Below are 16,003 nucleotides of genomic sequence, written 5' to 3'. Positions count from 1 at the left end.
TTCAATGTGACTTATTTTATTGCAGCTAAAGTATCAATTATTATCTGTTAAAGTTAAAAAAATATATAGCTATATTATTTGTTTTTCAAGCAGCATACATTACTGCTATCTTATATATTTATAAATGTTCACCATTGCAATATTTTTCTAATAAATGTCATACTTCCTTAGTTCAGACATTTTAAAACCTAATAGGCAATTCAGGGGGGGAGGGGACCCAAAACAATTAAAAATGGAAAACATACCATATTTCATTTTATTATGTCTTTATTTATTTTTTTTTGTTCATTATATTAGAAAAAAAAGAAGGCCCTTTCCCAAATGATTTATTGCATATATGCTTTTGAAAGGAACATTCGCCTTGGAAAAACTTCTCAATTTAAATACTCAACAGTTGGCTTCAAACCTGCTCTAATAAAGATAAGGTAAACTGCTCAGTTGAACAGTGAATAATGCCTATCAAAATTATTTCAATTTGTATGATTTATGACATTAAATTCCAAATTCTATTATTTAAAAAAAATTTATTATGTAAAAAAAAAGCTTAGATCATTCAATTGTCCTTAACATAGCTATAATATACTTACATTTCAAATATTTGACTAGAGACAATAAAAAAATATATAATAAATTACAACAGAATAATATTTTGTTCTTTTAGTACAAAGGTGTTAGAAACGTATCTGAAGCTAAATTAATTTTATATAAATGTTGAATATGAATGCATATGTATAATTATAAACATATCCAAAAGTCTATTGCACAATCCAAACTTATTCACAAATAAAATGCTAATTCATTTCAGTTATTGTTCATGAAAGTGAGGCATTAAAAGTTTATGATGACTTGTCTTTATTTCCTAATACTTTCTTTCGTTGCCGAACCATGTGTCCAAATAGTTGAGGGAAAACTGGAAAACAAAACAATTTATTAAATTAAAATGATACTACTATCAACATCAATACATTATCTATTCACACTAAATAGTTCAAAAGCCTTATCAGATATTAAAAAAAACTCGGCTATTATGGGAAAAATATATATATACTTTGGGAGATATTAGCATGAGCGAAACTTTTCTGGGTATACCACAGAATTATGGAGTTTTTTAACTGATGAATCCTGGAATTCCAGTGTTTAAAATTTTGTTTTTAAATGAATAAAAGAGTGCACGTTTAGTTAATATGTAAAACTCACAGTAGTGCAATAACATTTTTCATGTGAAATAAGCAAAGCTGATTTTCAAATGCAGGAAGAAAAATGATTGCGAGTAGTGACAGACTAAAGAAATGCATCAAGTTTCCTATACCATCTAAAACCAAAAGTATTATATATATATATATATATATATATATATATATATATATATATATATATATATATATATATATATATATATTAAGCAAAAAAAAACTGATTTTTTTGCTTAATATACTGGAGTACCAGTTTGCTTAAATACCGGAGCCAGGAATCAGTCTCACCAAACTCAAACCACTGATGATGGCTGCAGCAAAGCAAGCCGAAACGTCTGGAATTTCTACTCCAGTTAGACCACGGCCAATAAGCCCGGAAATGTTATCTCCCCAGAAAGTAACATTTGTTTCGTCCTTAAATTCCATCATCTTTTCCTTTAATAATATACTGATTAGTTTGATAATCCTCAAAGTATTCTTGACATTGGTGCCAAAACTCAGATGGATTTGAGCATTTGAGCCGAGAAACAAAAGTTGCTAGGTACGGTACTTTCTAATGATTTGATCAGGAAAACCTAAAGCACCGATCCGGTCACATAGTTCAACTACGAAGACTGAACACACGTTTTGCGTGAATCTTCCAGTACTTTTCTTTAAAATATATCACTTGACCTAAAATCGTTGCTTTTAAGAAATGACAGCTTTACTCTCTCTCTACGTTTTATCTATTCTCAATTGACATATCACAGTAAGAAATTTCATTACAAAAAGCTGGCTGGCTTTCTTATTGTCCTTTGGCAACGGGTTAAATATTTATTTCAGTTCTCGCTCAACAATAGGTTAAAATAAATATTCATCATTTGGGAGATATAACCATCCAATGTTTAAATTCATTAACAAAATCGTTTCCGATTCGATCCATCACGCTTCTAAACCATGCTCGCCACAACTTAATTACAAGCAAAATTTTTATCAAAATCGGTCCAGCCTTTTAAAAGCCTTATGGTGACAAACGTCCACACAGAAGATTTTTATATATTAAGATAAACATTATTCAAAAATTATGTTACAACTAATTTATTTAAAATAAAAGTAAGCAAATAAAATTAAATTTATAAAAGGTTAAAAGTATTGTATAGAAACTACCAATATTCTAATATCATATAGTCAAGAGAAAAGTATTAAAGATGCTCTCTGATTCAGCACCTTCTGGTAAACAATTATTACAAGCAGGGCATTCTTTATAAAATGTGGGAACATAACTCAGACTTTTGATTTGGCTCCCATAATTTTCTTTTTTTTTTGGCTTGATTGCTAGACCCTATAGGTGTGTTTACTCTGTGCCTCGGGGAAAGTTAAGTGAATACATTTTTGTTTTCGCTGCTGCTTCCTATAGTGTGATCACAAGATTTCCTACATATGCTATTTGCAAGGAATATATTTCTGTAGAACAAAATGTATATTATATACATTTCGTTCTACAGAACTACTATATTAGTCTTTTACGCATTTCAAGAACCAGCACAGAATATTGTTCATTTTCATTCATATACAAAAACTAGAAAGTTTGATTCAGAATATTCATCATAAAACAGTGCCTGTAAATCCAAATTGCTTGCTATTCAGCCAGATATTTTCATTTCCTTTAAAATATATTGAAATAAATCTTAAAGAACAATCAATTCAAAATTTTATCCAAACATTTTATTTCTTGTTTGAAATAAAAATCCAGACAGGGTGCGTACGCTATTTACAAAGAAAAAAAACAAGGATGTGATTGGTATGAAATGAATGGAACCAAGTTAAATATACAAGTCACTTTGCAAGTCAGAAAAAATGCACTATGCACATAGCAAAGCTATATTATTAAGATATAATAACTTACTTGGAATGTATGTGAGCATCATTAAAATATTTGCATAATAGTAACTAAATGATATGTTCAAGGGATTCGGCAGTAATAATGAAAACATTTGGGTCTTTTTAATGATGTCTAAAGCAAGAAGTGTGTTCCCAACTTCTCCCTAGAAAAAGAAAAAAGGATTATTAAGCTTTAGAAAGATTTATTGTTTAAAAAAAATAAAAAAGAAAGAAAATGTATCTTCTAACATATGAGTTGCATTTACAAGGGCATTATGAATAATGATAACGAAAATCACTGTACTGTTGATGCAATTAACAGTATCAAGAAATATCATTAACTCCACTTGATCCAATAAGTTATTTAAAAAAAGGAAACATGTTTATTGAAAAATTTAAACACTTTAATTCACAGCTATTTTAACGTTTTCGTCATAGAGGAAAGTTATTAATGTTGGGAATAAATGCCTTCATTTCTTTGTAAGACTAAATATATAGAAAATCTGTATTGATATTGAAAAATTTCTCTTCTTATCATTCTTGATTTCAGCTAATTCAGCAATTTAAAAAATATTTTGATTAAAAAAGTTATAATATAGTGCAGATATTTAAATATTTCTTAAGTTACTCTTTTTGTCCTAGTATCTGCAAATTTCACTTTTTAATTGTTGCCAAACACAGTGAAATATAATAGAAGTTATAAAGTTAATTTTATTAATAAAGTTAACCTGTTCAGGGTGGCAGCCCAAGAAAGGCAGCGCCCCCTTAGGACGGGAGCTGTTACAAGCGGATTGTGCTTACAGGCCGAGAATTTCCCCCCACTGAGCCTAATATGCAATTTTGGAAAGTTGGCATTAAATAATAAAGGATAAAATGTACACTGTACGTAGAAATAAAACTATTTTTAACCATGCGATTTAAGATATCATAACAAAAAATAATTAATTTAAATAGTATTTAACAATAAATACAGTGGCTCCCAAAAGTTTTCGTACACCTACGACATTCAATGAAATAGGCCCTTATTCATTAGTTAGAATTAATATTTCGGAACAGGTATTTTATTATAAGATCTATGATCCATTTTTAACAAAACTACATGAAAATTTTTAATAAAACATTAAAACTTAATTTTTTAAAAATCAAAAACTAAAAAGTGCCGTAAATTTAAATTTTATCTCACAAAAGTCTTTGTACACTTTGGAAAAATGTCAAATTAGTAAATAATCTAACTTTTTACTAAGTTATTATTTAGTAGAATATCATGCAGTTACAACAACACCTTTTAAACGTCTGGGAATAGATTTCATTGTTTTTTCTTTCTTTTTTTGAGCAATTTCTGAGTAAGTGTTCAGCCGCACTACGAGTCTTACTGTTTCTAGTTCGCTTTTCGTTTCAATTGTGTATTTTTGTAATCTAGCCACCAGATATCTCCTTATATGTTCCATTAAGTTTAAATCTAGCGATCGAGGAGATATTTCTAAGCTTAAGGACAAATTTTGAGGCATCAAATGCGAACATGTGCTTCTTATCGTTATCTTGATAAAAAACAAAGTTGTTTCCGATTACCAAATTTTGGGCTAATAGTTTAAAATTGTTTTTTAAAATATTTAAATGAACAGCATAATTCATTATTTCACCAAAAAATTCCAAATTTCAAAGTCCTGATGCTGAGATGCACCCTCACACAAAAACACCTTCACCGTCCTGATTAACTGATCCAACTAAGTTCTTAAGATTAAATTCCTCATTTTTTTCTTCCATTTACAATTATACAACAATTTAACCCAAAATGTTGAATTTATTGTCATCTATTATTTAGACGTTGTTCCAAAACGTTTTGAGCTTATTTATCATTAATTTTACGACGGAAAGCGTAAGCTTACTGTTTTTCGCACGAACAAGAAAATTTCTGCGGGAAGAGGTCCCATTTAATCCAACTAATCAGAAACCTTGGCGAACAATTTTAGGTAAAAATTTAACGTAAAATGTTTTATTCAATTCTGCAGAAACTTTTTCAGTTCTGAAATGCGTATTTTTCATGTTTTGTTTTTAACTGTAAGCCTCCGATCGCGCTTTGTTAACTTTGCCAGTTGACCTTTTCTTACCTTGTTTTCGATCCGATTCTTGTCTTAAAAACATTTTCTCAAGCACTCCAATATAGAATGGTATAAATTAACCAATTTAGAGACATATCAAACCAATTTACGGCTACTGTGAGGTAAAAAAATCAAATTTCGTATCGCTTTTGTTGTTTTCTACGCATACCTACCATTTTAAAATAATAAGCAGAATATTAGGGAATAAATACACAAAAAATTAAAGGAAAATGACTTTATAATGTCATTACAATGCAAAAATAATAAAAGAACCACATATGATAATTTTAATTATGAATTTATTCCAAAATATTTCAGTGTACGATCACTTTTGTGGCGTATCTTTTCTGTCTCTTCGTTTTTTGACAAATTTCAAAAATAAAATCTGGCAATATTTTGAAAAAAACTGCTGGGTTTTATTCAGAATGGCATAGGAATGGTGTGAAAAAAAAAATTGGACTTCATATTCAAATTCAGTTTTGTGTTATTTTGGTTTTACTACAAAATCTCAAGGTGTACGAACACTTTTGGGAGCCACTGTATATTGTATTTTACTAGAAATAAAAGTACCTACTTTAAACACTAAATGTTGATACAAAATCTAAAAAAACATTAAAAATATTTACACTGAACATTTTGAAATGCCTGAAGAACTTTGTAACAATTAATATTTCAAAGCCGTACGAAAAATCTCAAAGCACGATTCAATGCAGAGACATAAACTTCTTCCATTTTTTTTTTAATTCGAGCATACAAACTAGCAATATTTTGAGCAGCTAGGTGATAAATATAATTAAATCTTTTTTTTTTTTTTGTAATACATTTTCACATTTTTCTTCCCTTCAAATTTATTTATTCATTGTTCAGTATATTTTCAGAGCACTTCCTATGCCAGGCTGATGAGTGCTAATAAGCACGAAACTGCAGTCCTCGGCTGGAATGACTGAGCTGGTGGTGTGTTTCCTGTACTCTTGTATGGTTTTCATTTCTTACATTATTATTTTGAGTCATGGAAGTAAAATTCTATTTGAAATTCAACTAGGAATAAAAATGTCACCACCAAATTTCTACAAGCTTACTAATAAAAATGAACTTTTGAAGTTAGTGAACAAAACACAGTTAGCCTACTTTAAGTGTGTTAATTTTTAATATGAGTTATATTTTTATGGCGTAAAAAATGCCTCAATGCTTGCATCTTACTTAATATAGTTTTGGAGTAATATGAACTTCGTCATGTACACAAAATTGATTAATGTGTAGTGTGTTTACATCCAAGAGTTCTGGGGAGAGGTGGGGGCGGCTGCTGCATCCTGCATGTACGTAAGCATGAACATTTTTATTCCTCACTAGCATTCCCGTATCCGGCATTGCTCGGGTAATGGAATTAGCAAGGGTTAACAGTGTTTGGGGCACCTAGTTTGGAAAATCCCCTGTAATAATTACTTATTACCTATATTTTTTTCTAATTTTGGGAGGATCCCGGGGCCCCTGGACTCCTTATGTATATGCCCTTGTCCTTAACCGATCTTTAACTGTTACTAACGATCCTTTTACAGCATTGATTATCTTTGCAAACACAGGCCATCCACATTTTATTGTTATACCTATGTTTAAGCAAGAACTTCTTTGTAAAACACATTTTTAGGTTGGATTTTTTTTTCTGGTGCTAAAATTATTAAGCTGCTTGATGAACAGACTTTGGAGCAAGCTACATAAAATTGGCCGTGTGAAAAAAAAAGTCTTCTTTAAATTGATCCCTGCTCCTTTTAATGTCTGTCCATGTGACTTATTAACGGCTATTGCAAAGCAAACATTTACAGGAAACTGCAAGCTTCTAAATTCAAAAGGAGAGTCCGCCTATGATGATGTTCTTAAAAACTTCGTTTCTAGTTTTGAAAAAAATGAAAGCAAAAGACAGAAACATTATTTGACTTGAGAAAAGCCTCGAAAAATCACGTGAGAAATAAAAACAATATCAAAATTAAAATTCGCTATCGACCAAAAGTTGAGATGAAGTACTGAATAATGATTTGAATGGAGGAAAGCCTCTTAAAATAAGGGATTTCAATGACAGGTTTTAATTTCACAGAAATTAACGGGTTTTAATTAATTTCTCCCGAACTAATTGGTATTTCAAAAAATCCTTTCTTAGTGGATACTTTCGTAATCATGTGGATATTGCTGCCAAATTTCAAGTCTGAGGCTTCAGCCGTATTGGCTGTGCGTTGATGTATATATATATGTTATCTCAGGACATTGATTTTTATATATTAAGATAAAGGTGCTATCTTTATTAATTAAAATATCGTTAATCGTCCTGCAATCTCAATTATATTTAACATTTTGGCTGGATAGCACTGCCGACCCCCCCGGGGTCCGCGAACCACAAAACTCTGGATTAAAACAAAAGCAAACATTTTTTTTTCACTATACTACCTACATTTCTTCTTTCAACTTTTTTATTTAAATTTTATTGGATGCTTTAGAATTAACCTAAATATAAACATATTAAGATTAACTGCAATTTTTGAGTGTTGAAATCAAAAAATTATTTACCTATTTTATTTCCTACTTCTTAGTGCAAACCAAGCTTAAAGTCTTAAGATTAAAAAAAAAATAACATTTTTTACATTTTATTTTGTGATATGTTTTGTATTTATTATAAGTGTATTGTCAAATATTATTATTAATTTCATTTTAAAATTTTCCTTGGTAATATAGTAAGCTACAAATTTTCAGCCTAGTTTTGCTACTGAAGAAGCTGGGAAACTCCTCATATTTTAAGTCATTGTTTCTGAAATAACTAAAAACAGGTTAGCAACCTTACATAAGTATTATTTAAAGTGTTGAAAAAACTAAATCATTTAAAATATTTTTGGTTTTGTACCGGATTCTTTGTTATTAAGCACTTTTATATTATACTTGGCCTGATTGTCACAGAGAAATCTGATTCCTGGTTTTGCTTATATCTCTGCAACTAGACACTAAAAAACTTCGGGATTTCACTAAATGATTTGCTTAATCTTAAGGTACAACTTAACGCTGAAAAATAAAAATTCTAAAATAAAATTATTATTTCAGTTAGGATGGAAAACAAATTTCATGTAATTTCCCTATTAAATGTTCAAATATAAAACCCATTGTTACAAATTTTGTTGCCTTGCAACAGTAATGTTAAAAGCAATCATAATGAAGATTTTGAATCAAGGCTTCTTTGAAATTAGCAAGCATAAATCCTAGAGAGGAGCAAGGATTAAATTTTAGTGCCAACTGCTTAACGTTTTAGACACGTATGTAGGTTTTTTCCCTTTTAGTACCAAGTATTTATATGAAAAAATAAGGTGAAGTTTTATAATGGTAAAATTATTCTATTTCTGAAATACATTTTTACTAAAAAGAATAAAATAACAGAATTAAAAAAAAAAATACTAAGCACTTCACTCAAAAGGACAATATAACTTTTCTGGGTCAGAAAGGACTATTTAAGAATTCCTGTAGTTTTCGAAAATTCCAAGAAAATGGCACCACAAAGGAAAAAAAGTGCGGTTCTAGTCATTTCAAACATAACTTTCCCAATAAGAAAAATTCGCATGTTTCAACACTCAAAGTTATGATTGAAAGCTAGATAATGATAAGAAATTTTCTTCATGACTTGAGCTGCACTTTTCTTCCTTTGTGGTGTCATTTTCTTTGAATTTTCGAAAACTACAGGAATTCTTAAATAGTCCTTTCTGACCCAGAAAAGTTATTTTGTCCTTTCGAGTGCATTGCGAAAAGTGCTTAGTATTTTTTGAAAAATTCTGTTATTTTATTTTTAACGTTAAAACGAAAAGTCAAAATATTTTTGCATGAAATTTTGTTTAAATTTGCCCAAAAACTATTTAAGTATTGAAAAAAAAAAAAAAACCTAAAACTAAAAAATATTTTTGTTTATAAATAAGTTTCTAAATCTGCTTTGATATGCTGCACTTCAGAAAAAAGTATTGGTTTCGTAGCAAGTTCTACACCATGGTTTTTGCATTTAACTCAATGTGCAGAAAAGAACTGCCATTTGTATTCTTTTAAAAGCAGAAAAGTTAATTGTTTACTTGTAAAAGGACCCCAAACAAACATAACTTGCAATTTTAGGGTTGCAAGTTTCGGGTTGTTTGCAAGTTAAGGCCTGACAAATGCTTAGGTATAGTTTAAAGTTGAAAATATTCAATTTATTCAGGTACATTGTAAAAAGTAAAGGAACCATTTTTACTTAAAACTGATGATGATATTTGTAAATACAATGCCTGGAGATATTAAGACAGGAAATTTCTGATTTTATTCACAAATACACATTTGAAATTCAGTTAAATTTGTATTTAAATGACCAAAGGCTTAATTTATTTATAATTTGATAAATTTTGAGGAGAAAAAACAATCTTATTTACATTATGCTTTACATAACTACATTTATTATTGACACTTTAACCATTTTAATACTTACTACAACTCCAGCAGGATAAAGTACGTAAAACAATGAATATCTGTCAAATAAAAAAAAATGAAAAGACATTAAAATCTGGCAATGTTAGAGGAGAAAACATAATTAGAAGACTCATTTTTTTTTTAATACACTAATTGCAAAACATAGGGAACTTCATACATTAATCTCATATTTGTAACTTGAAAATCCTACACTGAAACTTCTGGGTGATTTTTAAAATGCAGCAACATATAGATAATAAAATAGAGAACAATTCTTCAGCACAAATAATTCTTTAGTTTTGATGTAAAATCTGAGATGTTACTTTACAAACAATTTAAAACCTTCTTAAAACTTTGGATATTTTAATGAAGCAAAAAAAGTTCAAGTTACCTGCACCAAGTTATAAATTTAGGTGGCTTTCCCAGCAAGTTTGTGCAATAAAATGAATATCTTACTACCTCTGTTAATCCCCAAGCAATCATAGTTATTGCAAATGTTGGAGAAGTTTGCACCTAAAATTAGAGAAACAAACAGTCAATACAGATTACTTTTTAAATTCAGTAAAATGATATCTAATTTAAAGACTGCATAAAATTAAACTTTTGTTCTTAGCTCTTCATCTCTGTGCAAAACAATCTTTTAAACCCTTGACACTGTTACCATACCCAATAAGTGACCGTACAAATGGTTTTTGAAATCATTTTGGTCAAAAAATAAATAAATCTGAAAAATGAATAGAACAACGTTTGTTTTCAAATTGATATGGAACATGTCACTATTTTTATGACTATTGGCACTTTCAGGAAAATCGGTTAGTTTTTTTTATTTACCTTAAAGTGAGATAAAGTAAAGGCATATTTGACACTAGAAAGCATTTTTGAGCTAAAAAGAATATTTTTTTGCATTAGAGAATAAAAAATCATTTAATACAAAATTTAAAACTTTATTTTCTTTTAGGTATTAAATTAAAAAATTTTAAAATTATTTTTAAATTAATTATCAATACATCCCAACCTCATTATTATGTCACCTCTGGGACTGATAGCCGGAGCGACATCTTAGCCGAAAGTTTTAAAAGTTCATAATTAAATATTAGTTAGATTTAATAAATTAATAATTTGATGCTTGTAATTGGATTCAACTAACACAGCTTTTGAATTATTGGCGGACAAAGCGACAATCATAAGAGGGAAAAAAACCTTTTACCTCACCCTGTATTATTGCATCTTTATTTTATCACAATATAGTTTTCTTTTTTTTCCAATTTCCACTGACTACGCAAAAATTATAGATAACTAAAACAATAAAACAGAACAATTAAACACTGAACATAAAAACAATGCTAATTGATTTTATAATAATATAAACATTTTAATAAGAATATGAATGGTAAGCTAATAGATTTTTTCCTTAAATATTTTCTATGGACAGTAAATAAAAAAAAAAACAATATTTTAAATTATGATTATAAAAAATGAAAATTTTGTTTATTAAGTTGGCTGTGGTTGCTTTTTTATTGCAAAGCCCTTTTTCATCTGAATTCAACAAATAGATAGCCTTTTATAAAATAGATAGCCTTTTTACTTTTTTTTTTGATCAGACGAATAGTGATTACTAATGAAATCTGTTGTTCACGGTTTAAAGAGTTCCTTTCAAGAAAAAAAAAGTAACTCAAAGAATTGTCCAAAGACCACAAGTTTGAATACTCCTGATCCAGATGATGCAAAATGAAATTGATTGCAACAACATTTAAATAGAAATCAAAATATTTAGAAAAAATTTGAAACTTCAATATACAGTAAAAACCCTCTAATGCGGACACTAAGGGGACAATTTTTTTTTTGTTCCCAATAAAGGGGAAACACAGGAAAGGGGTTTAACACTAGAACAACTGACATTTTCTGTATACCTAGAAAGACTGAAGGGGCCAGTGTGGCCCCTACCCATTTTTGGGGTGAATTATTTTAAAAATTCTTCCTGAGTGTGTCCACATGCCCAATGCACCTTCTTTCATGACTAAATAAAAACTTAGTATGCAATTATTTGTAGTGTTGCTCTCTATACTGGCCAAAAGCTTGGATCAGTTTTTCTTTTCAAGAGCCAAGGCTTCCATTAGGCTGGTAAGCAGTCAGTACTGTTTATAGCACTTGGATATCCAACTGGCTGTATAAAGCGGAAGTTACAGGTTAAACTAGAGAGAGTGGCCTTTTTTTATGCTACGACAATTAGGAGAAAGGAAAAAAAAATTTTAATTGTAAAAAAGCTTAGGGGCCACTGTGGCCCCTCCCGTCTTTCTAGGTATAAGGATCAATATTTACAGCACTATGAGGCGTATGATAAAATGATTAAACAAGCATTCAAATAGTGTCATATAATGAAAAGTCAGGAAGTTACATTACGTTCCGTTAGTCATTATCCGAGTTATTAAACAACAAACTATGCAAGGGGCCACACAGGCCCCTCCGTCTTTCTAGCGTTAATATTATTTTCATTGGAATCGAGGAATTAAAAGATGTCCACATAAGAGGGGTGTTCGCATTTGAGGGGTGTCCGTCGGGAGGGGTTTTACGGTACTTTTAATTGCTCTATAGAAAAGTTACCTTTTCAATGGGAAGCATAATGCCCCAAACTTGCATGACTCGAGAGGCTACTTGAACAAATGTGACTACAGGATTGGAAGGAACAAGGCCAAGAATGCAATGTAAAACCTGCAAGATAAAGTGATAAGCTTTTAAGAACAGTTACATTCACAATTTAATATAATTAAAATAAAAAAATAAGGTATTTAAAGTCACTCCATCAATAATGATGAAAGAGTTTAAACATTTTTATTTTTTTTACATTGATGCTGTGTTGCATTACATAATCTTACATTGGCAAGTTTTTGCATGTGGGGCATTCCAAGGTATTTTTGACATTTATGTAGAGTCCGTAACGTGACCTTTTTTGCCATTTACTGTTTGATTAACATATTATTTTATTTTGATCTTTTCCTACCAACACACCAGCTCAAATTAAAATGATTTGCAAATCAAACGGTAAATTAAAAAGTTATGGCAAAAAAAGGTCACGTTACGGACTCTACATAATGTCCAAAATACCGTGGAATGCCCCATGTGCGATAATATCCCACGTACTTAGAATATGATTTAATCTAAAAAGTTTTTTATACTTAATATTATAATTAAAGCGAAAAAGCTATGACCATAGTTTTAAAATTAAGAATGCTACAATGGAACTTCATGCAACTGATGGTTAGAACTAATACATTAAAGGGAGGAGAAAAAAAACTTTTACCAAGCCTGTATTATTCTCATTTTTTGTAATGAATATAAACAGATTATTTTTAAAAAAACATCAGCAGCAGCATTAGTACGACAGCCCTTTGTGGGCAATATCCTTTTTCCCTGTCCACTCTCCTGCCAGAAATAAACCTCCAGTTCATAACTTTTATTATTCCAAAATCCTTGTCCAGGCAGTTCCTTTCATTTTTTTTTCTTCCTGTTTGATCTTCTAGAAGCAGGAATAGTACTGAAGACCTTAGAGGCTGTTCTCTCTGCCTATCCCATCTCATTCTAGTTGGTTTAATTTATTTAATAACATCCTCAGGACTTGATTACCTTATTAAGTCTATAAATTTCCCCCTTTTTGAATTACGACAACACTGAGAATTTAATTCAAAGAAATGTCTGAGAATCTTACAGTATGATAGTGCATCAAGAACGCAATGTTTGTTTATAAATTACTCATATGCAGAATACTGAAGAATTATGAATTCTAATAACATTTAATTGTACATGATATAATTATCAATACAGAAATTCCCTATCTAGATACATAAAACAAGCAAAGACTTAATTTAGTTGTTATCAAATTCTAAAATTTTATTTTCAAAAACTTTCAGTTCTAATACCTGTACCTAATAGCCAGACTGACAGAACTCCAAAAATTGTGATTTTCAGTTTTTTTATTAGGGTTAAAAGAGCGCATGTCCCATCCTTTGCACAAGCCAGAAAAGTTTTTCCCTGTAAAATTGTCATGATGTGACTTACTTCTGGCTCTGAGGTAGATATTAGGGATCAAAAATAAAAAGATATGTGGCAATATTTTTAATAAATTAAGTACATATAAGTTACCATAAAAAAAAGTAATTCATACATCAAGCAAGACTGTCTCACCAGCTTAAAATTTAAACAAATATATATATATATATATATATATATATATATATATATATATATATATATATATATATATATATATATATATATATATATTTTGCAAAAATTATTCCTGGACCACCTGGTTGTATTTTTCACTTTCCATAATTATTTGCTTTTGTACACTCACATGAAATATATATATATAAAAAAAGGTACTTTTCCATTAAGGATACTTCACTTGACTTGGCACATGTTTTATTTTTGGCAATTTTAATTTATTTATTGCTGTAGCAAAACTAAAAATTTCACAAGTTAGCGACATTCAACAACTTCTATTTCTTTTCTAGGGTTGCCATCTACCTGCAGACCAATTGCTCTAAGCAATTTTTCTATAGTTTCCAAGGTAGAAAGTAAACAAGTCATCAAACCAAGTTACCTTTAACAGTAAAGTACCAAAAAAAAAGAAAAAAAAATGTTTATATTTATATATATATATATATATATATATAAATTGTCTTACTTCTAACATTGCAAGTGACTGGAATATTAAAAGACTTGTTCCACAGATTTTCCATAGACCAACAACAGATTTATACTTCAGCAGGAACTTTACAGTTTGAAACAGAATATAACTCCAACTGTTGAAGATTTTTAATTATGATACATATCATAAAATATTAATTAAAAAAATGCAACAAAACAAATAAACAGAAAATAAATTTTTGACTGGGTAGCAAAATTAATAAAATTGACAGTATAATGTTTTTATGAAAGTATAATGATAAAATTTTCAGTCAGAATCACAATAGCCTTTTATTCTCCACAAAAAAAAAAAAAAAAAAAAAAAAAAAAAATGAAGCAAGAAATTCATATTCAAAAAAGCATATAATATTATAAGCATGGGATGAACAAAAACAAATTAAATAAAAATCTTGTATAGAAAAATTTCAAAATGTTCAATTTATTATCAACCAATCCCTTTTGCTCAAATTAAATATAATTTTTGCATGCAGTTATTGAATCTAATGTTAATTACATTTCCTTAAACTGCAGCAATGCATATTTCAAACCTTTTCATTATTTTATTGAAATCTACTACTTGACATTGTTTATGCATCATGAAAATATTTATTATGTTGTTGGGATCAGATTAAATATTTTTGAAAGTTTAACGAGCTATTATTCCAAAGTGAATAGTCCAGATAGTGCATAATTTTCCCTTGGTTTCATTCTTCTTGCTTTTTAATACTTTGACTATTCTCCTTCTTGCAAATTTCTCTGCTGTGCTTGACTGTTCATTAGGGCTCGACCGATGGCATTTTTTGGCCGATGGGCCGATGCCGATTGTTGGCCGATTGTTCAAAGATGGCCGATGGCCGATGGCCGATTGTTTTCCTTCAAATGGCCGATTGCCGATGGCCGATGGCCGATGCTTTTGGCCGATGGCAAAAAAGAAAAAAAGAAAAAAAAATCTAACAGAAATAAATTGATAAGATTGTCAAGGATTTAAAGGATCATTGATTCATTTCACTTTACTTCCTTTCTAGGAATAAGGAATTGTAATCCCCCCCCCCCCAAAAAAATCAGATTTCGACCTAAATTTTTATTTTACTATCACCCAATTTAAACTTTACAAGTTTTTCCAGCGCATATGTACCTAAGAACATATAGATGACCGAAATATCCATTTTGAACGCCTCCCTAGTTAATTATCGCAAATTCTCTCGTGATGTCTTCATGCGCGTAAACTTACGTTACACAAAAACGTTATGAAATAGAAAGTTGAAAACTCATACGTAAGTAGTATGATCTAAAAGATCGAGGACAAGTTGTATAAAAATATCGTGAATAGCTCACATTACCGAAGTACATCTACAGTGGCTCCCAAAAGTGTTCGTACACTTTGAAATTTTGTAGTAAAACCAAAATAACGCAAAACTGAATTCGAATATGAAGACCTTTTTTTTTTTTTTTACATTATTCCTATGCCATTCTGAATAAAACCCAGTAGTTTTTCTCAAAATATTGCCAAATGTTATTTTTGAAATTTGTGAAAAAACGATGAGACAGAGAAAAAATACGCCACAAAAGTCATCGTGCACTGAAATATTTTCGAATAAATTCATGATTAAAATTATTATATGTGGTTTTTTTATTGTTTTTACATTGTAATGAAACTGTAAAGTCATTTGCCTTTAATTTTTTGTTTATTTATTCCCTAAGCTTCTG

At 29.6% G+C, this 16,003-nt stretch overlaps 1 protein-coding gene across 1 annotated transcript in view; it reads right to left on the bottom strand.

Moving 5' to 3' along the window:
- Positions 1–504: 504 nt before the first annotated feature.
- The window catches only part of LOC129235122 (very-long-chain (3R)-3-hydroxyacyl-CoA dehydratase 1-like), a 38,707-nt gene continuing 23,208 nt past the window's right edge, over positions 505–16,003 (bottom strand). Inside the window, exons 2-7 of the mRNA XM_054868810.1 lie at positions 14,295–14,412; positions 12,212–12,319; positions 10,002–10,123; positions 9,630–9,669; positions 3,079–3,217; positions 505–910 (exon numbers count right to left, since the gene is read on the bottom strand). Coding sequence (XP_054724785.1) covers positions 837–910; positions 3,079–3,217; positions 9,630–9,669; positions 10,002–10,123; positions 12,212–12,319; positions 14,295–14,412 — 601 coding nt within the window. The 3' untranslated portion in view covers positions 505–836. The remainder of the gene's footprint in view (positions 911–3,078; positions 3,218–9,629; positions 9,670–10,001; positions 10,124–12,211; positions 12,320–14,294; positions 14,413–16,003) is intronic.

The sequence above is a fragment of the Uloborus diversus genome, chromosome 2 (genome assembly GCF_026930045.1).
Source record: "Uloborus diversus isolate 005 chromosome 2, Udiv.v.3.1, whole genome shotgun sequence".
Taxonomy (NCBI): domain Eukaryota; kingdom Metazoa; phylum Arthropoda; class Arachnida; order Araneae; family Uloboridae; genus Uloborus; species Uloborus diversus.
This window is presented reverse-complemented; position numbering and strand designations above follow the sequence as displayed.